The sequence below is a fragment of the Malaclemys terrapin genome, chromosome 9 (assembly GCF_027887155.1).
Source record: "Malaclemys terrapin pileata isolate rMalTer1 chromosome 9, rMalTer1.hap1, whole genome shotgun sequence".
Lineage (NCBI taxonomy): Eukaryota > Metazoa > Chordata > Testudines > Emydidae > Malaclemys > Malaclemys terrapin.
Genome location: NC_071513.1, coordinates 21,523,786 through 21,551,732, shown reverse-complemented (window position 1 = coordinate 21,551,732; position 27,947 = coordinate 21,523,786). Strand labels below are relative to the sequence as shown.

The 27,947-nt window shown below is 45.5% G+C and overlaps 1 protein-coding gene across 2 annotated transcripts in view; it reads left to right on the top strand.

The window, feature by feature from the left end:
* The window catches only part of LOC128842886 (vascular endothelial growth factor receptor kdr-like), a 184,018-nt gene that overhangs the window by 109,953 nt on the left and 46,118 nt on the right, over positions 1 to 27,947 (top strand). For both annotated transcript variants that reach the window (XM_054039149.1, XM_054039150.1), the window contains exons 12-17: positions 9,653 to 9,761; positions 18,319 to 18,612; positions 21,540 to 21,686; positions 23,972 to 24,097; positions 24,902 to 25,008; positions 26,404 to 26,539. In XM_054039149.1, coding sequence (XP_053895124.1) covers positions 9,653 to 9,761; positions 18,319 to 18,612; positions 21,540 to 21,686; positions 23,972 to 24,097; positions 24,902 to 25,008; positions 26,404 to 26,539 — 919 coding nt within the window. The remainder of the gene's footprint in view (positions 1 to 9,652; positions 9,762 to 18,318; positions 18,613 to 21,539; positions 21,687 to 23,971; positions 24,098 to 24,901; positions 25,009 to 26,403; positions 26,540 to 27,947) is intronic.

Here is a 27,947-nt window from a genome sequence, read left to right as displayed (position 1 = left end):
GACTGGCAGCGTCAAAACCTTTCTCAGACCAGGAATAGCATGGGCAGCACAGGGCAAATTTCTTCTCCCATCCCTGACCAGAACAGACCACGTTTCTGTGACTCATTCAGTCCCTGCCTTCCTGAATCCACTGACAAAGGTGCCTTCTTTCATTATGACATCTGTCCAGGAGCCATGGGCTGAGACCACTGCCTCAATTCACGTAAGCTTCTGATCAACCATGTCTCACCATTAAGTAGAATTCAGAACAGTGAACTAGAAGCAGAAGGCTCTTTGGCCCCATCTCTTCTCCTGAAATAGTCAGAAGCAGTATGGTCCAGTGGTTAAGGAACTAAACTTGGGCAAGTCACTTATTGTCTCTGTGCATCAGTTCCCCATCTGTAAAACTGGGATAATAGCAGTTTCCTCCTGCTATAAAGATAAATACATATAGATTGTGCGGTGCTCAGGTAGTATTGTATAAGTACCTTAATAAGGCCTTGTCTACACTACTGCTTAAGTCGATGTAAGTGACATTGCTCAGGGATGTGAAAAAAACAGCCCTATGAGCGATGTAACTTACATCGACTTAATGCGGTGTCTACACGGTGACACCGCGTGACACGGTGAAGCGGTGTCGACGGGAGAGTGTGCTCCTGTTGACGTAGTACACCTTCACCTGATGCACTAAATGGACACCTCTGCATCAATCACAGCGGTGCCGGTTTAGCATGGTAGTGAAGACAAGGATACATAGATCCAGCCTCCTCCACCCAAGTTTATTTTTCTAAATATGACTCTTGTTGTTCTCTCTGTAAGCAATTTCTCTGCAACACAACTCTTTTGTTCCTTTGGGATTATTAAAATAACTTTGCAGCTGTTGTTTGATCCCAGTTTGCAGTAGCCTTTTCTGGCCTTTGTTGCTTTTTCTAGATTGCAGTCTTGCTAAAGTGTTCATGTTTTTGTGTGTTCCTGGGGAGAGGAATAGCTCAGTGGTTTGAGCATTGGCCTGCTAAACCCAGGGTTGTGAGCTCAATCCTGGAGGAGGCCATTTAGGGATCAGGGGCAAAAAATTGGTCCTGCTAGTGAAGGCAAGGGATTCAATGACCTTTCAAAGTCCCTGGTACCTTCTAGTTCTATGAGATAGGTATATCTCCATATATTATTATTAAACCCTCAGTACCCCTCAGCACACACCCTTTGAATGTACACATTTAAATATTTGATTATTAAATTATTAAACTTTCATTAAAAAATACATTTATAAATTATATAATTTTACAATTCATGATTTGTTCATTCATTTTCATCTCCCCCTGGCCTGCTGCTTATAAAGGCATTCTGATGTCTTTCCTAATAACGCTATGTCTTGATTAAGATTTATTCCTATTAATAAAGCTAGGTTATGTGAATCTCAGATTTCAGCACTATGTCTGCCAGTTTACATTGTGGACAATCCCACCCACCCCCTTTCTGAAGACCAAGGCTATCTGTGTTGAGTTAAGTGGAGCCTTTGAATAATAGAATATAATTTTAAAAAGACACTGATGAAATCTTGTAGCCTTCAGACTTTTCCTTGTTTTTATCAGTGGTTATTCTCACCAGAAATGAAACAGACAGGAAATAGACCAATCCATTCCCACCATGTCCTAGCAAGTAATTCATCTGCATTTGACTAGCCAGATGAAATAATAAAGATGTTGGAGACTGGGTTAACCTGGCTTTTATTGACTGTGTTATGAAGCTGGGATTAGCTGAAATTGGTTATTTTTCCTGTGTGACTTGAGCCTGTCCTGCCATAGCTGAAGTCCTGCAAAGGGGAGGGTGAATTTTCCCCCATCTCCAGCTCTTCACTACACTCTTGTCTCAGATTCCTTCCATTTCAGGCTCTCAAAGACCTGCAGAGATGCATGTTTGTACAGTGGCACTAATATTTTAGGAACCTGCCTGCTGAAAATGCAGAAACCACCCCCCATAAATTCCTGGGGCTGCTACCCTAAAACCAGAATTTTGCTTTCTATCAAGTACACTGAGTTTTGAACTTTGGTTGAGGCACTACTGCATTTTTTTTAGTCCTGAGTTTTCCCAGAGTCAGTAGCGAACCAATGATCCAGCAAGGTGCTAGGGGAGTCTGTGCTGCTGGAGGTGATATTTTTCAGTTGCCATCTCATAATAATACCTTGTCAGGATCTCTAAGTGCCTAGGGTTACCATACGTCTGGATTTTCCCGGACCTGTCTGGCTTTTTGGTCCTCAAATCCCCGTCCGGGAGGAATTTCCAAAAAGCCAGACATGTCCGGGAAAATAGGGAGGCATGGTAAGGGGACTGCCTCCTCCCCAGGCTCCAACTTTCCCGGCTCCCGCCGCTCTCCACCACGCGCGGGGGCCGAAGCAACTTCCCAGCACAGCAGCAACCGGAGCCCGGGGAGGAGACAGCTGCGCGCTCGGACGCCGCCTCTGTGCCCCCACAGATCGGGGAGTTGTTAGTTTTGCTGCAGCCTCTCGCACTGGGGCAAAAGACGCTCAGGGGACCCCGAGTGCGAGTGGAGTGGCTGCAACAAACTAACAACCCCCCGATCAGGGCCAGCTTTAGCAAGAGCGGGGCCCAATTCCCCCAGGAATCGGGCCATGCTCCGGCCGGATCTCCGGCCAGGGTCGTGGGGCTTGGGTCCAGGCTAGAGCCGCTGGGGCCAGAGCCGGAGCCACTGGGGCCGGGGGTGCTCGGCCACCAGCCGGCACCACTCGGCCAGGGCCGGGGCCGGGCCGGAGCCGCCCGGCCGGAACTGGGACCCGAGCCAAGCTGGGCTGGAGCCGCTGGGACCGGGGCTGGGGTGCTCGGCCACTGGCCGGCGCTGCTCGGCCAGGGCCGGGGCCGGGGCCAGGCCGGAGCCGCTCAGCCGGAACCAGGGCCAGCGCCCCAGGGCCCAAGCCGAGCTGGGCCCGAGCCACCGGGGCCAGAGCCTCTTGGCCGGGGCCAGCCGCCAGAGGGAGCCGCTCGGCCGGGGAGACCGGACTGGCTTGCGCCCCCTCCCGCCGCCCCAACTTACTTGCTGCCTGCCTGTTTCAGGCTTCCCGCGAACATTTGAGTCGCGGGAAGCAGCGGGGGGGAGGAGCAGGGGGGCGGAGCGTTCAGGGGAGAGGAGGTGGGGGAATGCGGGGTGCTCAGGGGAGGGGGCGGAGTTGGGGCAGGGACTTTGGGGATGGGGCGGAGTTGGGGCAGAGTTGGGGCAGGGGCGGAGTTGGGGCGGGGCCTGGGCCCCTTGGAGTGTCCTCTTTTTCCAGTATTGCAATATGGTAACCCTGTAAGTGCCTTGCACACAAAAATCAATGAAGTCTCATGTTATCCTTGTGGGATGTAGAGCTGTTGTTATTATTCCTTTTCACAGATGGGGAGGGGAATTTCATCGCTCTGCCTCTGTGAAGTTCCCTGCCCAAAGACTGATGACTCATGAGTGAGTTTCAGCTTTAAGGAACAATGTGTGGTAATTCTGGACACCTCAGCATATGTTACAAGAACCAGGGCATTAATTCAGAGTTCCTGGCCAAATTCCTATTTGGCCAATTTATGTTCTGCCACCCAATTTCTCCCTGCAGTTTTGGTTAGATACTGGAGTCTTCACTTCCTGTCTTAAACTGTTAAGCAGCTTCCAGAGGTGGCTTCAGTTTAGTGCCAGGTGAAGCATCTCCCAGGATGTAAATTGCTTTGAGATTTTTCCTTCAGATTGAAAGATGCTGGGATAATATTCCTTTATTTTCTTTCCCATTATAAAACTGATTCTATTGGTCTGAAGTTGGGAGAATAGCTCATAGTAAAAAAAAAAAAAAAATAGCAGAGTCCATAGATAATGCAATTCTCTTTTCTGTGGGACTTTTCTCTCCTTCACATGTACATGTGGTTCAGAATCTGATGGGTTAGTTTGCCCTGTTCATGCAGCTGATAAGAGATGTTTTTTGTGGGGAGCCTTATGATTTTATCTGGCTGGTAAATTTCAGGAGGACCTAGGGGGGTTAAGCAGCTCTTATCTAATTGCTAGTCCTCACACGTCCCTTTATCAGCTTTTAAATGAACATGCTAAGATCTGACTGGGACAGTTAAGACAGCAACTTTAACAATGAAATACAAGTATGATACCATTGCCCTCCCTGTGGCTGAATAAGGAGCTAATTCAATATATTCTTTGCAGGATTTCTAGTGAAATTCCTGTTAATTTCATCTTCCTCTAGCCATCTCCTTCCCCACGCTGCCAGCGTTAGACAGCTGATCACTTTTCTACCCTCTCCTCCTTATCTCGCCCACATGTAGCTAATGGAGTGAAAGAGAGAAGAATTGTTAACTAGAGCCAGAAGAGGGAGGGATGAGACCAAGGAACTGAAAACAAAGGGTAGAAAACATTATTTATTTTTCCTGGCTCCAACTTACTCTGGCTTAAAGAAAAAGCCGAGCTACGCTGTGCTCGTCTTAGGACACTCATGTTGTGTGACTGTGGAATGCATCTTGGCTGCCTCTAAAATAGCTTCTTCTTTATTTTTTTTATCAGTGCAGGAACATTACACAGTTAAACATATGGAATGTATTGGACTATTCCAGTCCATTTTTTTTCCTAGCAGTGTCTTCTCATTACTTGCCTTAGAGATCACATTTATCTCTTTTGTGGTTCGGTTTAAACTTAGGGTACGTCTATACCCAGCCGCTAGTTCGGCGGCTGGCAATCAAACTTCTGGGTTCGACTTATCGCGTCTTGTCTGGACGCGATAAGTCGAACCCGGAAGTGCTCGCCGTCGACTGCGGTACTCCAGCTCGGCGAAAGGAGTACCGCGGAGTCGACGGGGGAGCCTGCCTGCCGCGTGTGGACCGAGGTAAGTTCGAACTAAGGTACTTCGAACTTCAGCTACGTTATTCACGTAGCTGAAGTTGCGTACCTTAGTTCGATTTGGGGGTTTAGTGTAGACCAAGCCTTATAATTAACTTGCTTTTATTATAACTATTTATTAATCATGTGGCATTTAGACTAGAGGGACTGGGTGGCCCAGGGATTATGTAAGGGGCAATGAAGCCTTCTATGTCATGAGTTCAAAGCCAGCCCAAGCGGTCAGAAGTTGTTCATCTCTGGAGGGCATTTGGTGGCCTCTCTGTAGTGATTCATAGGGGTTTCAATCCAACTCCCTCTAGAAAAGTATCCAAAGTACAACTGCCATTGCAATACCTTGTCATTAATCAGCTTATGCACAGTCTTGACAGAGGAGTAAAGGATTGATTGGACACACAGCTGAATTGCCAGTCACGCTGGTAAGGGGCGATGTGTCATGGAAGCTTGAACTGCGCTTGTGTGTGGGCTGCTACAGAGGGAAAACAGAAGACTACGGTCTCTCAAGTATCAATTTGCCACCTTTCATCAATGATAACGTCACTATAAACGTGTCATTTCAAAGTAATTGCAGATTTGACTTCAGAGTAATCCCTATAACTCAGCAGAGAACACTGTATTCTATCTGAAAAGATCTATTCAGAAAAAAATAGGGTAAAATTTTGGATCCAGCAGATAACAATGTGCCCTTGTTGCCAAGAAGGCTAATGGCATTTTGAGCTGTATAGGTAGGGGCATTGCCAGCAGATCGAGGGACATGATCATTCCCCTCTATTTGGCATTGGTGAGGCCTCATCTGGAGTACTGTGTCCAGTTTTGGGCCCCACACTACAAGAAGGATGTGGAAAAATTGGAAAGAGTCCAGCCAAGGGAAACTAAAATGATTAGGGGGCTGCAGCACATGACTTATGAGGAGAGTCTGAGGGAACTGGGATTAGTTAGTCTGTAGAAGAGAAGAAAGAGGGGGGATTTGATAGCTGCTTTCAACTACCTGAAAGGAGGTTCCAAAGAGGATGGATCTAGAGACTGTTCTCAGTGGTACCAGATGACAGAACAAGGAGTAATGGTCTCAAGTTGCAGTGGGGGAGGTCTAGGTTGGATATTAGGAAAAACTTTTTCACTAGGAGGGTGGTGAAGCACTGTAATGGGTTACCTAGGGAGGTGGTGGAATCTCCTTCATAGAGGTTTTTAAGGTCAGGCTTGACAAAGCCCTGGCTGGGATGATTTAGTTGGGGATTGGTCCTGCTTTGAGCAGGGGGTTGGACTAGATGACCTCCTGAGGTCGCTTCCAACCCTGTTATTCTATGATCCTATGGCCAGGATACTTCTACTGCTGGTACAATTTTCCAGGTCTGTCTATGCCTATCAAATACATTAAGCATAGAAATTAAGAGATGGAGGGGACTCACTGGATCATTTAGCTCTTCCCTGCAAGCAATGTAGGATCATTCCATCAGAATATCCTTCAGTGCTTTGTCCTCGTTCTGTTTTAAATGTCCCAGCTGATAGGTGTTCTCCACCTCACTTGAGAGATGACTCCAATCTAATAGGCCTCACTGTTAGGCCTCTGTTCCCCTGTGTTAGCCTTATGTTTTCATTTGCTCAGTTTCATCCCACTCCCCACACTCACCCTCCTTTTGTGCATTTTTCTTGTGTATTACAATTATTTTAATTCAAAAGGGATGGCAACAGTCCCCTAATCTCCACCTGTGGTTCATGGCCAAGCACAGACATATTTAATGGTTCTGATGTTTGTTCAGCCTGGGATTTTTTAAACTATCTAGAATAACAGCTGATGAACATCTGTGGAAACATCTGCATTGTGTATGAAATGATTTTTTTTAACCCTCCGGGTTAATAGGGGTTACTTGTCCATGGAACTTGTTTCCCGAGTTTGTCCATGGCCACTTCAAAAGCAGATCCCAGTGCTGGCTTCCTAACCCTCTGTTCAGGTTCATCCTGGTATATGTTGTTGAGTGAAAGACAAACCTGTCTGATTTTACTATGGGAGGGGTTGAGAGATTTGTGCAAACTGGTTAACCTTCCCCCCCCCCCCTCCCGGTGGAATATTTGTGTGTTCCAGAGCGTCGTTTTATTGCAAACTGAAACAAGATTAGGGCAGTCTGGCAACTGAGAACTTTATTTAAGATGCTGCAAAGATAATTGGACTCCTGATCTCAGGGATTTACCCAGAAGCATAAAGCCAGAGTGAAAAGCTGGTGCATAATGGTTTCAAGGGATTCATCTTATTAAATAAAATCACTTTGAATCCTTCATTTCCCCACTGAAATCCTATGCATTTCTCTGCTGAATGCTGCTGTTGTAAAAGCAACTTTTTGGAGGGCTTCTTGAGGTGCTCTTTCTAAGACAAGACACTAAACTGAGGGCTTATCTGCCATCTCTAGAGAGTATACTGCACTTACCACCATGGTACCTGAGTGCATTATATGCAAAGAAGGAAATCTGTTACTCTTTCTCTCCTTTCTTCAGTAAGATTTCCCCAAGAAATTCCCCCAAATTGGAAGAATGGGGAATGTTTCCCCACCTGTCCAATCACCTTCACATCTAAGCACTTCCTTGATAAATGACATCTGCATAGCAAGCCTTCTAGTCATCTTCTCTTCTCCTTTCCCTGCTATAGGGCTTTTCCTCGGGATATAGACCCCATTTTTTAAATCCTGTATTCTTGACCAGCAAGTGGACAGTAAGATCTCATGGCAGTTTTCAGAAGCATAGGGTTGTTTCTCTTGCCAAATTCCACTATGGGTAATTACGTTCTGCCTACCGGCAATCTTCCCCTTGCCATTTTAACTGGCTACCTAGTATTCTCCTTGACTTCCAGTGCAGAACTGACATGCAGTGAGGCTGTGAGCTGTCGAACAGCTGTCCAATTTCATCCCAGAGACTGCTGACTCGCAGTCCTGCACATATCATTTGGGCGATTAAAAAAACCTATATAAATATATCAGAGGGGTAGCTGTGTTAGTCTGGATCTGTGGAAATTTCCACCACATGCGTCTGATGAAGTGGGTATTCACCCACGAAAGCTTATGCTCCAATACGTCTGTTAGTCTATAAGGTGCCACAGGACTCTTTGTCGCTTTATATGAATATAAGCTCTGATAATAATGTAGATAATATTGGTCCCAGTTCAGCAAGTGTTTAATGTTAAATCAAAGTGTTCAAGTACTTTGCAGAATCAGGGCCATTATTAAGTGTTATAGTGGAGGGAAGTGGAGGACTCATGGAAAAAATGTACAAAAAATGTTCCCTCTTTGGTGTGATTTTGTTTTTGACACATCAGAAATGAAGTGCAGTGGCAGCATTTAGGGGCCCACTACCCTTCCTGTGTTGGAGGCCAGGGGAACTGGATTTTTCCCCTGGTTTTGCTTAACTACAGCACAGTATGTCCCCATGAGAAACAAAGACACTTTTTCATTTACTTGTTCTTCTGCAGAGGTGAAATGTAAAATTCACATGGGATCAAACCTTTGAATCTCATTTCCCTACAGGATTTAAAGCACCAAAGCTCAGAAAATCTTAAGCAACTCACTGAAAATACATCCCACCCTGCTCCAACCACAGACAAGGTGAAACTTTATGAGGAGAAAAGGAATGTCTTTTGTGCATTTAGTTTAGGATATTAAAAAGAAAATCCTGAGATGCTTTTCTACACATCAAAGCACTCTGAGATAAGGACAAAAGGCCAGGGGGAGTGCTATAAGTTCTGTCTCTCAAACTCGTTAAAAGGGACTTCAAGGAAAGTGATATTTGTTCCAAATGTGTGTTTTGAGATCCTCAGGTGAAAAACTCCAGGGAAATGCAAAGTAATCTTGCAGGAGCGTCTCAGTTGTGAGGGGTTCAGCACCTTGCTAGCGGTACCAATGACATATCCAGAAATAAGATGAGACCAGCTGACTTTTCCTAACGATAGTGTGATGTTGCATCATGATGACCCAGAGCCACGAGACAATCAGTTTGTTCAAAAGGGCATGTATCAAAGCAGGGTGGTATAGAGAGATCTCCAGAAACAGAAGATAATAAGAATGGACTTGAACTTGGCCCACATCTCCGAATGAACCACTGAAAAGTTCTTCCCCACCGATGCTGAAAGAGTCTCCTCCATTTGAAATCCAGCTTACTGTCTTAGCAATGTGTTCTGAGTTTTCTGCCATTGTCTTCTACATTTCACCTGTTGTGTTGAGGCAGCTTCTGATCCAAGAATCCCCACAAGAACAAACTAAACGTCATCAGAGACAGGGCCAAGTACTTTCCTGCTCCAGTGGAACATACCTCTCAACTGTCCCTCATTTCAAGGGACATCATTCATTTTTAGGTTCATAGTTACCTAGTGTCCACACAAAATTTGGCGTCCTCTCCTTGTTGAAAATTATTTACTGCAGAAATAAAGAATCATGAATGTGAGGTTGTGGGGAAAGTTATTGGCACTGATTTCAGGTTCTTGCATGAATGTTTCTAGTGTGTCCCTCCTTTTGGGTCTATGTCCCACACTCTGTCCCACAAGTGTGTTGCAAAGCGAAGCCCTGTTTGTAGGGGGAAGAAGGAAAGGGAAGGAGTTGCTGGGGGTGAGAAAGGGAAGTGAATTGATGGGCTGAGATAAAGGGAGACGGGAGAGAAACATTTGACCGGTGTTGGGCTTCACTCATTAATGGGGATTCCTTTGTTAATTGTGCTTTTTCTACCATAAAATATAACACTTTCATCTAAAGCATTTATGGCCCTTTTCCAGTGCCCCACTACGGATCCACTAAAAACAACCCCCTTTCTTTTTCTCCCTTTGCTTGGCAGATCATAAGCAAGCTGACTACAGAACATAGCACTGCATCAGGGATCTATTACTGCGTGGCTTCGAACAAGATTGGCAAAGAGGAAAGAAGCATCAAGTTCTATGTCTCAGGTAAATAACAGGCTGCACAGATGATGGGTGCTTGCTTTATAAAAGCTTGGTTGCACTCTTATCTATCCCAGAGTTTCATACCATTACCCATCACCACAGAATCCAAGCAATTTCCATGTAATATCAATGGCAATAGCAAAGTCCTTAGTGGACTTCATGGGGTCTCCGGCACCTCTCTCAGACTAGGTGTCAAATTAGCCCTTTCCTACCATGGTGCAATCCCACTGGAGTCAAGGAGGTTTGCAAAGATAAGCAAGGGCAATATCTGGACCTGACCCAATCCCATAGTTGTAGTTAGAAAGTTTTTCCTAATGTCTAATTAAGGGGGCTGAAGTGGATGACTTCTTGAGGGCTCTTCCAGTGCTAGATTTCTATGATTCTATATTATTTCTCCAAATAACATAACTCCAAACCCATATCTGTGAAATCAGAAGGTTACACAGCCTGGCATATTTGTCCAAATGTTTAAACAAATTAATCTTAATTGTGCACTCTCCCTTCTGAGTTCCCTTTCTGGGCACACTCTACCGGCAGGAATTTACACTGAAATGGCAAATTTTAAACAAATATTCCAGATGCCTCATATAAAGCAAATGTCAAATTCTCAACCATTAGTATTTACACCGGGAAATGGATTCTAAGAGTGAAGCTCTCCAGTCAGGGAACGCTGACCCACAGTGTGACTTGTTCATTCAATACAACTCAATTGCTGAGTGTTGAATACATGCAGCATATTGCTTGGGGGGAAGCTACAGGCACAGTAGTCATTCATGGAAATCATCCAGGAATAATTCCAAATAACAGATCCCCCTGAAAGCATCACAGTCTGCCCAGGAACACAAGAAAAGGCAAAATTCACTGACTAAACGATCCAGCATGAATCCTTCACCCAGGGCTATTACTACTACACTGTAGTAATAGCCCTACCCACTGCAGGGACTCTTGTACGCTGTGTCGTTTAGGACCATGCCTGTAAAGTAGGTCAGTAAATTTTGAAATAAGGGTAAGAAGGGATGTGTGCATCAAACCTTGCTGCCATTCCTGTTACCTAAAAGTGCTGAGATGAAAAATGTCACCAAACAATGATGAAGTTGGTGCAGGTTTGGGGTCACATACCTCCCTCTGTTACAGCTCATTGATGCTGGCCTGGTGGCATGCAGGGGCCATAATAGGATGGCTATGTCCCCCCAGGGTATTTCTCCAATACAGGAGCGACATAAGGCCAATATATGCAGCCCTACAACCAGGGCCGTCCTTACCTATACGCAAAGTATGCAGCTGCGCAGGGCACCAGGAAATCGCAGCTACGTGCTGCTCCAGCCCCTGCCCCACCTCTTCCCCATGGCCCTGCCCCTGCTCCGCACCAGCCCCGCCCCCACTCCCCTGAGGACTGAAGCAGGGCTGGGCCTGCACTCACCAGCAGCGGGAAGTGCAGCGGCCCGGCCCCAGCCGCGCTGCCGGTGAGTGCTGGGGGGTGGTTCCCCCCTGTCTCCCAAGCCAGGCCCCTCCCCCACGGAGACCTGGGCCCCATACACACACCCATGGGGGGGCTGCGTAGGGCCCCAGAATAGCTAGGGACAGCCCTGCCTACAACACTCTCCTGCACAAGCCCCAGCACTGGGGGTTGTCAGAGGTGGGAATAGGCGAGAGGTGGTCAGAGTCTAAGTTCCCTCTAAGCTGCGCGGCTGCGCAGCTGCCTATTAAGCACCACGCAGGCGCTCAGGGCTGTGGCGGGAAGAGATGTCCTGACCCAGCCCAGCCCGGAACCTGCCGCAGCTGGAGGACAGGCGCTCCTCCTAGGCCCAACACTGCCCGGCTTGAACCTGTCGTTGCTGGGGGAGAGGCGACTCTCCCCCAGTCCACGTGCTGCTGCGATGAGAGAGGGCTGGGGGGGAGTCCTCTCTCCCTACCATAGCCCCGGGGAGCCCCACTGCACCCTGAGCCCCTCATCCCCAGCCCCACCCCAGAGCTTGCACCCCCAGCCAGAGCCCTCAGCCCCCCTCACCCCAACCCTCTGCCCCAGCCCTGAGCCCCTCATCCCTGGCCCCACCCCAAAGCCCGCAGCCCCAGCTGGAGCCCTCAGCCTTTCGCACCCCAACCGTCTGCCCCAGCCCTGAGCCCCCTCCCACACTCCGAACCCCTCGGCCCCACCCTGCCACATGAATTTACTTATGTACACCAATATGGAGGTGATGTGTCACACATCACCTCCATACATCACCTCCATATTGGTGCACATAACAAAATCCATTCTGCACATGGATGGGAAAAATTAGAGGGAACACTGGAGAGTGCTCTGTGATCCAATAATTTCTGGTCTTGGGAAAAGACTCTCCCTCCTCCTCAGATGCTCTTCAGAGAGAGACAGCAGAAGTCCCTGAAACAGCCCTGGCAGGCTGGAGATCAGTTATTAATTATACACTTTACCACTGCCATATGTGAACCTTCATGTAGGCTTCATTCTGCTCTGAGCAGTGCCAGATATTATGTTTGGATGGGTTTTCTCAGTGATCAACTCAGTCTGTTCCCATTGCTATTCCACCCACAATGCTTTTTAATACTCTCCATCCTCTACTAAAACCAATTTTGTGGCTGCTCAATGTGGGAAATACAAGTGGAACAAGATGAGGTTCAAAGGGTGGCAGCCACCCATGGGCCTGTTAGTGGTAAAAACCTTTCACCCCACTAATGAAGCTGTTTTGTCCACAGAGACGTTTGTTAGACAACTTGGCAGAAAGGCTGTTTTTCTCTGGAGCAGTTGGAAGTTTTATATTTCAAACCTTCTTTTAATTTTCTTTAAGGCCAATATTTTTCCAGACAGGGAGCAAACGTTTAAGGCACCCATTTTTAACAGTGAGGGTAATTAACCATTGGAACAACTTACCAAGGGTTGCGGTGGATTCTCCATCACTGGAAATTGAATGAAGAGTGCATGGGGTTTTTTTCCCTAAAAGATATGCGCTAGTTCAACCACTGCTATGGGATGTGAAGCAGGAATTAATTCAAGGAAGTCCGATGGCTTGTGTTATGCAGGAGGTGAGACTATATGATCACAATGGTCCTGTCTAGCCTTAAAACCTAAGAAAGCTGAACTTTGACTTCTACACTGAAAGGAATTTTTACTTGGTAACAAGTTTCTCTAAAGAAAAATGGAGAGAGAGGGAGAACAGCCCAGAAGGCATTTTATATTAACATTCCAGAGACAATGTGACATGAGCCCTCGTTATCCATGTGCTGCTTACATCAAACCATTTAGGGTTATTCCCATCAGAAAATTGTCTTCTTTCCATCTGAAATATACCAGATCATGAACAGGGCTAGGGGAGACATTCTCACCCCTAAAGGGAAGCGTGTGAGTTCCATGCCATCCTGGGAGAACAAGAGACATTAAAAGATAGCGACCGACTCACATAAATCAGATGTTTAAGGAAGAATGACGACATTTATGGATCGCAAGTAAACTGGATCTTGCTAAATGCAGACAGCACAGTCCCTAAAGTGGAATTGTTTAGATTCCATTGGTAAAATATTACCAAGTCTGACCTGCTGCTTTGTCTCTTGGTGGGATGATCCTTTGCTGAGAGGTGCATGTGACTCCATCAAAGAAGCCAGTCCCCTTGCAGATGTCAGAAGAGCAACAACTCTGGGCCTGATTCACATATAGAAAAACTCTGCCCACCTTCCACACTGTATAAGGCTGACAAAGAAGGAAACACAATTTTTCCCATCTTTTGTGGAATAGACATGTCTGGGTTTTTGACCCGCAGGGCCCTAAGACACTGGAGAAATCACATGGAGAGTTGCCTCACCATCTAGTCCCACTGCTGGAGGGAGAGACTGAGATGATTTGTGAGGTGTGCATGAGGCGTCCATAATCACGGGGACCACAGAAGTTGTTTGCATATAAGGCTGGTCCTGGTTATGGAACCAGGACCAGCCTTATATGCAAACAACTTCTGTGGTCCCCGTGGACCACTTGGAAACTTGATTGCAAGTGGAGACAGAGAAAGTATCTTGTGCATCATGCAGAGCTATATCTAAATGCTAGAGCAATATAACATCCTATGAAAACAAGTCATGACCTGCCTCATACTCCAAGGTTTTAGCTTTCCAACATGTTACAGCACCTGCTATAACGCTGCCAGTTTGGGGCCTGCACAACGAGACGCAGGGCAAAAGACAATATCCAATTTTTAGCAGCGAGGCTGCTGAGTGTGATGCAGCCTAAATCTGAGACTTGAGGACACTGGCTGGAATCAGGGTTTGAAAGTACACAGGGATGATGGAAGGGCCTTTGTGACGAGAGCAGAAGATTTAGCAGAATTGATCCCAGCCACCCAAAGTCCAGAGCCTGTTCAGCTTCCATGTGTAGGGCTTGGTGGTTAATCCAACTGCTAGTGAGCACAAAAATCTTGAACTCTCATTATCTCCTATTGTCCTATGTGAAATGACTTGATGGGTCTCAAGCCACTTTCAAATGGACAAGTAACCAAATCACCGAAATCTTCTCCAAGCTGGAGCCAATTGGTTTCCTTGTGGGGAATCCTGGCCAAGAAATTAAGTACAGAGTGGGTCATGGAGACCAAACTCCGCTCTTGCTCTAGAGATAGTCCTTTCAGGTCAGGGTTGAAGTGTTTTGGCCATGCAGTGTAATGGGGAATAATGGGGAAACCTGCATGGTCGTTCTGGGCAAAAATACAACGCTTCAGACTCCAGGGCTGCCAACCTGGCACTTTCACCAACACTAAACTAATTTCAGAAAGGAAAGAAAACTCCCTTTGACCTACAGGAATATCAGCATAATCCATTTGTCCTTCTACGGGGCAGGCGCCTACAGAACTCACAGAGACACTGGAAATAGCACTGAAAGCTACTTTTAATACGTTTCATTGCCAGCAGAACACATTTCATTGCAGGGGGGTTGGGCATTACTCTAAAACCAAACCATATAAAGGGGCCATCTAAATGGAAAATGATATAATTAGATGGCAGAACTATACCCTCTTTAGGCTCTTCCTGCAGGTGTCCTGACTGCTTTGCCCAAGTAAAGCATTCACAGTACTTTGTGATAATTAGGAATGTCCTGTCCTAACTCTTATTCCAGTTTTTACATTCTATTTAGTTAAACCCCCGTACAGTTTCAATAAGATATCAGATTTGTCTTCAGTTTATACTGTCTACCCCAGTTTTGACATCTAGTTACCCCATAGTGATATTTTGCAATGGGAAGAGGCTATATGGTCAATACATCAAACCTTTAGGACTCATGTCTTCTCTCACCACTGGTCAGGGACACCCATTGGAAGTAACTACTTTGGAATCTGTTGTAACAAGAGAGGAGCAAATATCAGAAATTCCTGTTCTGAGGAGTCTCCTGCCTTTGGTCTCTGGTCTGCAACTTGGGCAGGTCAGCCATGCACCACCCCATAAGCACTGAGAACTTACAATCTAGCCCTATGTGTTTGTATAGCACCCAGCAAAATGGGACTTCAACCTGGCTGTCATCTCTGGGTGCTACTGTATTCAATAATAATAATAATAATAAATAAACAATAACAACAGCTCATCCTCCAGCCTTATCTGGCTGTAACAAGAATGCAGAAACATGGAGTGAACGATTTCTACTAGAAAGAAAATAGTCTATTTCAGACATCAGATAAGAATCTGCTGTCACACACTGTAATGCTTTAGGAATTGGACAATTCTACAAATGTTTGCCACTATCAATTTGCTCATTCCTGACATGTTTACAGGCCACATGAAAAGGTCTGTGTTGCTTCAGATTGTCAGGCTCACCCCCTCTCTTGCTCTTTCTACACTCTCTATGGCTGACAGGAGGCGTCTCCGCTATCCTGACAGGCTCAGACATGGAATTTGGGAAACAGCAGAAGTTTTAAATTATATACATTATTGTGCAAAGTACAGGAAATTAAAACCAATTAATTCCTTGTAAATACAAATGGAACCAGACTTCCCTTTTGATTTATGCTGACGTTTTACCATCCCCCAATGGTGCATTCCCTATTGTGTTAGGGAATCCCGCACAACTAGAGTGATCGCTACTACTAGCCAGTAATACAATACAGAAGACAAATGTGCAGAGACTGCTGATAAAAGAGAAAAGGCCACATGGTTGGTTCTTACAGGAGACGTATTAGGTGTCTTATAAAATAGTGTGTCTGTTCAGAGAGAGGACATTAATCACATCTTAGGTTCAGGACTGTGAAAGCATAGTAGTCTAGAGATGGACTAAACTGTAACATTCTTTCAAAGCCTAAATTCCTCCCTAGACAAGGGAGGAGAAGGAGGAGAGAGAGAGAAAGAGAGAGACTTTTTTTTCTTTCCACTGTACCTAAAAATCAATGAATATTCTATGAGAGCAGATAGAGCTTCTTGAAAGGCTAATGAGATGGAAGAAAATAACAGAAGTCCCAGCTAAATATATTCAAAATGCTAAATAAAAAAATGTCAGCAGAAGAAACGGAAAGTAAAACAACCCAACGCTGTGCTCCCAGAATGTTAAGTTAGTAGAAAAACATGCATGTGAAAAGTTCATTTGGGAGGCTAGAAAACTGAAAATGATTTTAGCTTGGAAAAAGGCACAGCTTAAGAAGAACTCAAGGCTCACCCAGGAAATGCCTCAAACCTCTGTGTGGGTTTCCAGCTAGCACTCCCAGCCCTAGACAGCACATACCCAAAACCTTCTAATTTCATCCACCATTCAGGAAAGAAAGAGATTTTTCCCCACAGTCACTCAGTGGAATTCACCCTGTGGAAAAAGTAGAACTTTAAGGTACTAATACTGTAAAGTCTCTCCCCAATCAATGGCCATTTGCTTCATTTCACAAGTGCAAAAGACCTAAGTGCTGAGATGTAAAGCTGGCATCCTGACCACTTGTGACAATGATTCCCCCTCGACAATTACATTTTGAGACTAATCAGCCAGTTTTTAATCCATTTAATGTGGGCCATGTTAATTAAAAAATTGGAAATATATATATATATATATATATATATATATATATATATATATATATATGTGGCAGATTAGGTATTTCTCAACTATGGAGCTTGTCATACTGTTAAGTGTAGTAGCTGCTCCTCCTACACTAAGGCTACGTCTTCACTACGGGGGGAGGAGGGGGGTATTTAAGATACGCAAATTCAGCTACGCGAATAGCGTAGCTGAATTCGACGTATCCGAGCCGACTTACCCCGCTGTGAGGATGACAGCAAATCGACCTCCGCAGCTCCCCAGTCGACGGCGCTTACTCTTACCTGCGCTGGTGGAGTACAAGCGTCGATTCAGGGATCGATTGTCGCATCCCAACGAGACGCGATAATTCAATCCCCGAGAGATCAATTTCTACCCGCCGATTCATGCGGGTAGTGAAGACGTAGCCATAGTTCTGTCATTCCCAAAGTGCTGTCTGTTACATCCTAATTATTAGGAGGCATTTAATGAATAGTTAAAGAGCAGCATTAAAGCAAAGAACAAGCAGCTTTATTGCAAACATTCATCCTTCCTGGAGGACTATATAGCATGGACACTCCCTAATTGTCCTGTCCCAGCATATGCTGGGTCTTAAGACTTAAAGTCTTCAGAGATCTCCACTTCAACTGCTCCAAAATCCTGATCTGCCAGATAGAAGGAGATAATTCCAGAGCACACTGAGTTTATAGTGGGCCCCAATTGTGAAAGTCAGGTCCATGGGATGGACGGGTCATTGGAAATAGAAGAAAAAGAAGGCGAGGAGACCATGTTTCTCACACTCCAGTTCTCTGGTGGCTCACACAGAGGGCAAGGATAATGTCCTTACTCAGAAACAACTTCTTTTTGTCTTCAGTGGGATTCACATTGGCACACAGCCAGTGGAAGTTTTGTCTGCAGTAAAAAAACAAAAAAAGTAAGGACCCAAGGATTCTGTCACAGATGAACTGGCTTCATACCACCTGATATTTCTTTATTTGAGTCTATTAAAAGTTATGGCTGCAAGGATTTTTAAGTCGTCTGTTCAGTGACCAAATAAATACCCATTGAGGCAGATGTGATGAAGACAAATATTGGTATAGTAGAAATAAAGGAGGCTTCTAGGGTTGGGGAGATTGTGGAATTGTAGAGAAAGCCAATGTTACCTGTGAATAATAATATGAGTGGGTTTCTTTACTCTGATAAAACAATATCTTGTGGCTTTGATTGCAGACAGAGGGAAAGCATCCCAGGCATGCATATCAGTCTGCATGGAGAGCGGTCTCACTTGATTACAAGTTAGCTTCATTAGCCTGAACGCATTAACTAATTCTACACATCATTTTAGTTAATTCCTGATTGTGTAGTTCTCAGTACATTCAGGGCCAAACTGCGAAAGGCTATATATTTGCGGGCACTGGACACACAGTTACCCAATTTGCAAGCAATTTCAGGTTTCTGGGGATGCATTTTTCTGGCTCATCCCATTGCGCTGGTCTTTGAAATTTGGCCCTCAAGGTGAAAACAAGCAGCCAAAAATCCTCTCAGTTGTGCTTTCATTCCAAATGTGTTTTCTCTTTCCCCTAGATGTGCCATCGGGTCTGCAAACGGAGCCACAGATCACCACCATCGTGGGGAGTGATGTTCAGCTGACTTGCAGAGCCTCCAGATACATTTACGATCACCTGGCATGGTACTACCCTTCCTCAGAGGTGGTGCCCGCCAGCTTCATGCAGGAGCAAATTGACAGATACTCCATTTCCTTGACACTGGCCATTAGTAATGTCACAGAGGAACACGCCGGGCAGTACAAGTGCATCGCTCAGAATCGGCACAACAGCACGGAAGTGCGAGAAGAGGACACCCAGCTCGACGTTAAAGGTAGGCCTGGTTGTCTGAAAACAACAACTCAAGGTACTCTGAGCAGGGTGCTGAGTATCTGCCATGCCTGCTGATGTCCTTGGGAGTGGCAGGTGCTCAGGATCAGTCTCTATACGTAGGTATTGCCTGTATGTATTTTCTGTTGTGTTAACAGTTGACTACAATGACCTCTATACATGTAGCACCTTTTATCAGAAAGGATCCCAAATGGCTTTACAAATCTCTAAGACCCGATTTACAAACTGTGGGCTAAATCCTGAGCTGGTGTAAATCATCATAGCTCCATTGAATTCGATCGAGCTACACTGATTTCCATCAATTGCAACATGGCCCTGTACATACAGGAATCACTTAGGCCATCTGCTCCACCCTCCTGACATGCTGCAGCTATTTGACAGTGCACAGCAGTGCCTAAGCACCATAGCTTAGGATAGGTTGGCCACTTGAGACGACAAGGGAGAATTGGTTAAGGCTGGCATTTGTAGTACTGAAAGTGGAGTTTGACCAGAGCACCAGCCCCATTCCTATGAAAAGTGCTGTGGAATCTTCAGTCACCACATGCAGCAACTCCAGTAGCAGCATGTCCCCCTAACACCACACTGGGGCATTAGTTTAGTGCGGACTCAGAGGAACAAGCACCACCTAATATATTGCCAACCCACCAGCATGTCCCTTGAGTGGCCCATTCAATGTCTGTCATGCTTTGGTAAAACATCCAATGAGATTACATACCATGATGATTACCATGGTTACGTGTAACGTTAACAAGATTTAGACCCGTCAAATGTAATTGCAAAGGACATTGGCAGGAGCATGGAACCAAAGCATATTCACTCTTTACATTTAAAGCAATAGCAGGATTTTCTTTTCTGTATCTAGACTCCAAGAACCCATCTCTTTAAATTTAGTGTCAACAATAAATATTATAGAGCTCAGTGTCCTTGCTATCTGTAGATATCTAAAGACAACAGGCTGGAATCTTGTCCCAGTTTTACACCAGTGTAAGCCCACTAATTTCAGTGGAGTTTCTCCTGATTTATATTGGTGTGGGTATGGGCAATCAGGCCTAAGACTTCTAAGAAGTAGGAGATGCCAGTAGAAGGGCTGTGAGGCCCCAGGTATTCTCAGCTGTCTTCTACTGGAGAACAAAAAGCACTGCACAGAAGTGGAGGATGGGGGAGACCCTAAATAAACAGTAGCTACCCATGTAGCAGGGAGCGAAGTCCCTTATAGGAAGTATGACTGTGATTCCTAAGTTGGGTTCTGCACTTAGATTACTGGGTGAGTAGGCACTAGACAGACAGACAGGGACAGACACAGGGCTGCCCAGAGGATTCAGGGGGCCTGGGGCAAAGCAATTTTGGGGGCCTCTTCCATAAAAAAAAGTTGCAATACTATAGAATAGTATATTCTCGTGGGGGCCTGGGGCAAATTGCTCCACTTGCCCCCCCCAGGCGGCCCTGGACAGACATGCTGCTGTAAGCCCCTGCCTCTCTGATTAGGACCAGCCCATACTGTGCTAGCTATAGTCATGTTTAAGTAAAGCTGTTACTAGCAGTTTCAATGCAATGTCCTTCATGAGTGCAGACAGAGACATCATGAGATTCACACACACACACACACACACACAGAAAATCCTCACCCACACTGTAGCTGTAGCTAGCACTGTTCTGATGCCTGTGTGGGCGGTGCCTTGGTGACTTATTAAAACAATAAATCAATGCATCGCTCTTCTCTTTCCAATGGCCCAAGGGAGGAAAGAGACTCTGACTCCTTCTGTCATTCCCTGTACTGGCCTTGCACCCATAACTAGTGTCCTTACCACCTTTAAGAACAACCAGACATGGAGGCACCAAGTCCTTTTCTGCACATTGCATTCAAGCAATTCACTTTCTTTTCCCCTTGCAGATATTTTTGTTCACTTAGTCAGATTTCCACCTACACACAGCGACAGAGGGGGCAGGGGGAACAACAGCTTGGCTATTAGTACACATACAGAAGAGCTGGGATTTTGAACATGTCCTTCTGTGAGTTACCAGTTTCTTCTTCTTTGTCTGTAGTGGCTGGGAGGCAATTCATCCTGAGAGCATGCTACATGAACACACTTTCCCCCAAAACATTTCTCCTTCCACCATATAAAACCAGCCATGAAGCCTTTCAATATCTCTTTCTGATTCTGCATGTATTGGATCTTCCTCTTTATCCTATGCACACTGGCTATTCTCCATGTTTCAGGCTGTTTTTTACAGTGTGCTCTGGGCTTTGTTCTCTGGGGCCTTGCACCTTTTGTAGTCATTGACACCAGTGTAAAATGAATACAAAGTGTGGGTAAAGTGCCTCCGTTCTGAACTTTGCAGTGGTGTAAATGACCTCACACAAGGTACTAGGCAACAGAGAAGCCTAGCATTTTCCTCTCTTTTCTTTGCTCCTTTCTTTATGCTCCCTTTGTGTGTTTTTGCTCTGCCCCCAATCTGATCCTTTGTTTGTTCACAGGGACTAAGTAACATTCAACTCTGAGTTTTTGCTCACCACACACCTTTTCCATTAATAAACCTTTGCTGCAGCCAACACATTAGGACAAGGCCTTTATATGCCGATGAAAATGTAAGTCTCTAGAAGATGCCTCCTTAAGGCCCAGTCTACACTATAGTTTTACACTGGTATAACTACATCGCTCAGGGGTGTGAAAATCCACACCCCTGAGCGATGCAGTTATACCGACCAAACCCCCAGTGTAGACAGTGCTATTTTGACAGGAAGGCCTCTCCCCTCAACATAGCTACCACCTCCAATTAACTACGGCCATGGCAGAAGTTCTCCCGTAGCATTTTCACTGAAGTGCCACCAGTGCAGTTGTGCCGCTGTCGCATTTTACGTATAGACCTGCCCTCAGACTGGTTGTGTGTTGTTTTCCTTTGTGAATGCAGCAAAGGCAGTGCCATATATTATGCAGAACCTCACGGACCGAGAGGTTAACATCAGTGGCAAGATCATTCTGGAGTGCAAAGTCAATGGAACCCCAACGCCTCAGATTGCGTGGCGGAAAAATGGCTATCCCATTTCACCTGCTTCAGGTGAGTGTGGAGAAATGCTGCACAACAGGTGCTGAATCGTTACGTGTTTACAGGTTTGCAAGCCGTGTTGGTCCCGGATTCTCCACTGCCTGGCATTTGGTGGAGTTGTTAACAGCAGTGCATGATGAGTGCCAAATGCTACCAACCCAGGATGCTGTAAATGACTCAGACTGCATTATCAATACCTGACTGCTGATGTGGTTTGCAAATGGGATTACAGAGGCCAAAACAGCCAACTAGCTTCAAACCAGTGCTTGATTGTACATGCCCAGTTTTGCACATGCAACTGCTTGTGCCTGCAGAATTGGCCACACATGTGCAGAACTGACACTGGCCAGGGAAATCAAGGTGCTAAGCACCTAGCTGCCCACTAGGCATGTCCAAGATGGTTCTTTATATGTACAAAAAGCAGAGCTCTTCGCCACTTGCTAAGCAGTATCTAAAAATATGAGCCTGAACTGCTAGATGTTCCTAAGGCCTGATCCGGAGCCAGTTGAAGTCAATGGTAGTGTCTCCACTAAGGATCACTTAGCTGGCTGCAGGGCATAATACACTGTGTCTTTATTTCCCTCAGCATAAAACAATGATGAGAAACAGCTGTCAGTTCAGCCAACACACTCACGTGTAGTGCTGCCACAGGCTTGGAATGTTTGCCTGAGCTTGGAACTCTTTCCAGGCCCCTCTATCCTGAGATACCCTTTATGTCATGGAGAAACCAGTGTTAGTAATTGGTCCTCTTACTTTAATTTTGCTTCTTGGGTTAGGAAATCTAGAATCCTCAATAACTCAGATCAGACCGTTCTGAGCAGAAGCTCTTAACAGCTAGTGAAGTTTTATAAATAATTCTAGAGGGACAAGCATGTAACTCATTGAACCGATGGACACATACATAATATATCTGAAAAAAACACCTCAGGGTAAATATTTCAGAGCTGTGCATGGTGAGTTATGTGCACAGTTCTTGTTAACAACAACAGAATTCATGGGCAGAACACACTGCAAACTTAAAACCTTCGGACTCAAGGTCCAGTGTATTTCCCCTGCTCTGTTAATGGCATCTTCTTAGTAAAACAAACAAGCTTGGAATCGTGTGTCACCAAATCAGAGAAAGTGAAGCTAGCAAAGGCTCAGTTAGGCCACATGTAGGTCATCTCCTCCCCCATGAATGCAAGATTGAGCCAAATAGTGGGTTCTTCAGGGCTTTGTCCCCATTTTAAATGTCCCAAGAGGTGGGGTGCTCATCATTTCCCTTGGGAGGCAGTGCTGCAGTCTTAGACATTACTGTCTCACTGACATTTGGCCCCATTTTCCTTTCCTTCATTGTATCCCGTTATGCCCTGGCCATGCCACCTTGGATCAATCTACATAATTCCTTTCCCTACTGAGCGCTACATTGTGCCAGGTAGGCACAGCCCTGCACAGAGGAGGAGAGGGGTCACTGCTTGGAGAGGCATTGTGCCTTAGCGGGCAAAATGGTCCCTCCCAAGCTCCAGGTGTGTGGGGGATACTCAGCTTGAATTCCTTGCCCAGTGAGGCGCAGCCCCTCTGTGCCCCTCTGACCTGGTCTAAAAAGCATTTTGGGTTAATAAGAGAGTCGTATTTACAGGGCCGGCTCCAGGCACCACCTTCTCAAGCAGGTGCTTGGGGCGGCCGCTCCGGAGAGGGGCGGCAGGTCCAGGTATTCGGCGGCAATTCGGCGGACGGTCCCTCACTCCGCCTGGGACCTCCCGCCGAATTGTCGCCGCAGATCGCGATCGCGGCTTTTTGTTTTGTTTTGTTTTGTTTTGGCTGCTTGGGGCAGCCAAAACCCTGGAGCCGGCCCTGCGTATTTAATATGTTCTAATGACATCTCCCCAAATCCAGTGCAACTCTTGGGCTGGGAAGGGGAGAGGCAAATCCTGCTGGGAGTTTTGCAGGTGTAACGTAGAACAGCATTTGTCCCAGTGAACTCATTCTGGGCCCAGTCATGCCCCCATTGCCTTCCATGGGAACACTATCAGGCTGCATGAATAAATTACACCTGTTCTGCACAGGCTGCAAAGTTGTGACTGTGGAGTTAACATGACAAGTGCATTGAGAGCAGGTGGCCGGGGGGGGAGGGGTTGCAGTACGCCGCCGCAAACAAGGGTGAATACAACATGCAGCACTAGAAGGTCTCTTGTGGCTGCTACTGGAGGTACCAGAGCAGGGCTGCGGTAAGGCTATTTTCAACACAGCTCCTTTTGGACATTCTTTCTTGGCAAATATATTCTGCAATCAAATGAAACTATATCCCCCTAACACAGGAATTTCCATGGAAAATAACACCCTAGTCATCGAACGAGTGAAAAAAGACGATGAAGGCCTCTATGAATGTAGGGCTTCCAATGAAATGGGCAATGACAGCACATCAGCATTTATTAAAATACAAGGTGAGTTCACAAGCTCATGCACAAGCTTAGTGAAACGGGCTTAGTTTTGGGGGAAGACATTATACAGCCCCCCACACACACTCCTAACCCACCTCCCCACACACACACAAACACCAGGCAGGCTTGGATAAAGTGGGAACTGTCTTAATCCCTTGCTCAAAACTCAAACTGAATCCTCTTTGAGGTTCCAGGAAGTTTACATGGTCACATAAAGACTTAGGATCTGAAGCAGGTCAATATGTCTTCATGTCTGGAACACCTTGATAACAACTCTATCACAGACACAACATATGCTACACAAAGTGAGATATGGTCAATATAACTTGACTGTTTCATGGGGAATCATATAATACAGAGGTTCTCAGCCTTTTCACACTGGAATCTCCTTAAGTTCCCCTCCTATTTAGCCAAGAGTTATCTGGGACCATCTTCCAATTAGCCATAGGAAAAGAACAGAGTGATTGCAACCCCTGACACCTGTTCATGATCCCTAGGTTGAGAACCATAGTGCAGTACTTTGATCACTTGGCATTGATAATATAAAGTAATGGCACTTAGTGGATATCCTGCACACCTCTGCCAAACCATTGTCTCTGTGTCTCTTGGTTAGAGATGGTGTGCTATATTACTGCCTAGAGCAAGTGAATGAAAAGGTTCCCACCACATGTCATGGCATTTCATGGCTACCATTTTTCTGAAATGAAGCATGGTTAATGGAATTACAAGTTTTATTTATTTATTTATGTATTTATTTATAATTTTATTTTTGCACTGAATGTAAAATCTGATGCGTTTAATTTACAGGCTCTGAAGAAAAATCCAATATTGAAGTTATCATTTTGGTCTGCACTGGTCTAGCAGCAACCCTTTTTTGGCTTCTTCTGACCCTTTTCATTCGGAAACTGAGAAAAGTAAGAGAGCTTCCATATTGTACATGGAATTGAAATGGGCTAGAGCTGAGCTCTGGGCTTGGATCCAGTTAAGACTAAGCTTCAGAGTTCAGGATTGAGGTCGACCTGGGACAGATGGTGACAAAACTGTATGAGCTGTTCTCGTGAAATTTCAGGCCAACATTCCTCTTGATTAATTACTTGACATTTTATGAGATCAGCTGTACATATGAGATTTCTGCCATCTTGGTCAGCATCCAATCAGATCAGGAAAACAGGCCCCTTTCTTTTGTGGATCTGATATGAATTCAGAAGCATCCAAGAATGTTTGGAGACAGGCATTCAAATCCTAACCCACCTACAGTGATGTTCTGGTTTCAGCCCATCTTGAATAAGGTTTTCCCTAAAATGTAGTTGGTGAAGGGAGCACTGGTTTAAATACTGTCGTAGGATGTTAAAATCTGTTGTTTGCTCTAGCGCTGGGCCCAAACCACAAAAGTTCATTATGTTTCCATGGCTCATTTACTCCTTGGCCTCTCTCCTGAGACTCCAAAGAAGTGGGCCCTAAGTTAGGTCCAAGGAGCATTTGATAAAGTAAATCATATTTAGGTTTGTTCTTTCTTGCTTATACAAACAAAAAATATGGTACAAGATACTAGATCTCTTGTCTGGATGCAACCCAAACCACAGTCTTAATGTTGATCATCTGTAATTTGTATGAATGTTCACCACATTTACAATAGAACTGGGAAGAATCATTCAAGTTCAAATTTACTCTGTCTCTCTCCAGGACAGCAGAGGTGCTAGACCCAATAGATCTTGTGTCATCATTTACACCTGCATAAAGTGGGCATAAGGGGAGCTCAAATCAGACTTTTCCCCTCAGTGGAACCATTTTTCATCAGCTTGGCACCCATTTTAATCAGAGTAAACGGGAATCGAAGGTGCAGCATCACAGAGAATCAAGCCCCATATTGACATGTAAGCCTGTTTCTGAAGCGCAATGCCTTGAGCTGTTCAGGAATTGGAGAGCTGTCCAACAAGGCACTCAGAAATGTAGCTTTAATCTCAAGGATTTCCCACAAGTAGTAGTAGTGTTGGGTTTCTCTAATGTATGTAGAGACTAATAATATTAAGGGACTTTACATCTTCAAGGGATTTTACAAGCATTAATTAGTTAATCCACTCAGCACCCACGTAAGGCCAGCATAGATAAGTATTATTTTCCCCATTTTACTGATGAATAAATTGAGGCATGGTGTTGACGAGACATGTTCAAAAGCCACAGATGGGAGTGAGTGTCAGAACTAGGACTAGAACTCAGAGAGGCCAGGCGCCAAAGCCCGTGCAAATTCCACTAGATCACACCTTTTTCTCAAGTTACAGCCTGTGAATTGGTTATTTTCCTGTTTTTAGCCTGATGCCACAGATATTAAAACGGGATACCTGTCAATCATAATGGATCCAGAGGAAATGCCCCTTGATGAGCAGTGTGACCGTCTGCCATATGACAGTAGTAAATGGGAGTTCCCAAGAGACAGGCTGCGGCTTGGTAAGCAATACAGAGGTATTATTAATGTCAAGGATGGTGATATCCTATGGCCCTGAATGTTGGACCACAGCAGATGACAGAGGCTACCCATGTCCCCCCTGGCCAGGGCTCTTCTATCCTTGGAGAAGAATTGACTGTGGTTCCAGAGTCAAGGATTGTTCTCCATGGGAGTGATGCTAAAGGTGCTCTTAAAAAATACAGATGCCATCTTGCAAAATGGCTATCACCTGCCGTTGTTCTCAGTGGAAGTGAAACTAAGGTGTCCCCAGGGAAGTCAGTGTCCCTTGGCAGTATTGGGAGCCACCCTCTTCCCCCAGGGAAGATGGCAGACATTTTGAAAGAAGGCAGGTCTTCATGAAGTTCTTCTGTAGAAGAACATTATTCACCTCGTTGACGGAAAACAACTTTCCATTAAGAGAAACAATGATCAAAAAATGACGATTAATGTTTAAAATGATTTTCAGAACCTACCATTTGAACAAAATCTACTCAACGGGAGGGGGGGGGAATCCTGGGGGCCAGCAGGGGAATTTAGAGACTAGGAGGGATGGGAAAACTGGGCGGGGGGGGGGGCATGTGGCGGCAGAGGGAGGGGGAAATGGTGTGTGTTCAGGGAAGTGTAGAGGTAGGCGAGGGGGTGCAGAGGAATGTGAGCGGCAGGAGCTGGGGAAAACTGGCCAGTTTGCTCTGCCTGCTTAGTGCAGCTCCAGAGTGGGGGAAGCAACCAGAGTGTCCTGGTGAAAATGGCCCTAAGTGTTCAAATCAAATAAAGCTTTAAAGGTGCACACTATATATCTTCTAGTCCAGTGGGTCTCAAACTCTTGTACCGGTGACCCCTTTCACACAGCAAGCCTCTGAGTGCAACCCCCCCCTTCTAAATGAAAAACACTTTTTAAATATATTTAACACCATTATAAATGCTGGAGGCAAAGCGGGGTTTAGGGTGAAGCCTGACAGCTTGTGACCCCCCCATGTAATAACCTCGTGACCCCCTGAGGGGTCCTGACCCCGAGTTTGAGAGCCCCTATTCTAGTCACTAGGGGGAAAACCCAAATGGGAACATTTTCTTTATGTTTCTTGTATAGTGTTCATGTCTGACATTTTCTATAATTCAGAACAAGCAGAAAGGACACTTCCAGATAAAAGCTACATTGCAGCGAAGTTTAAGTTGAGTACATATCAATAGCTGCAGGGTGGAAGAGTGGAAGTTCTTTAGGTGCCTTCACTGTGCATTTCCTTTCTTAATATCTTTGGATTTCTCCTTCAACCTGAACTCTGGGTTGGGAAGGGTTGATTTGGGGATAATTGCACGTAATGTTTTTATCTTTCTGTTATGTCAGCCTCAACTCCAGTTTAAAGCCATTTTTAGCTGGGAAGTATATTACATACTGTATCACATGCAGATCAT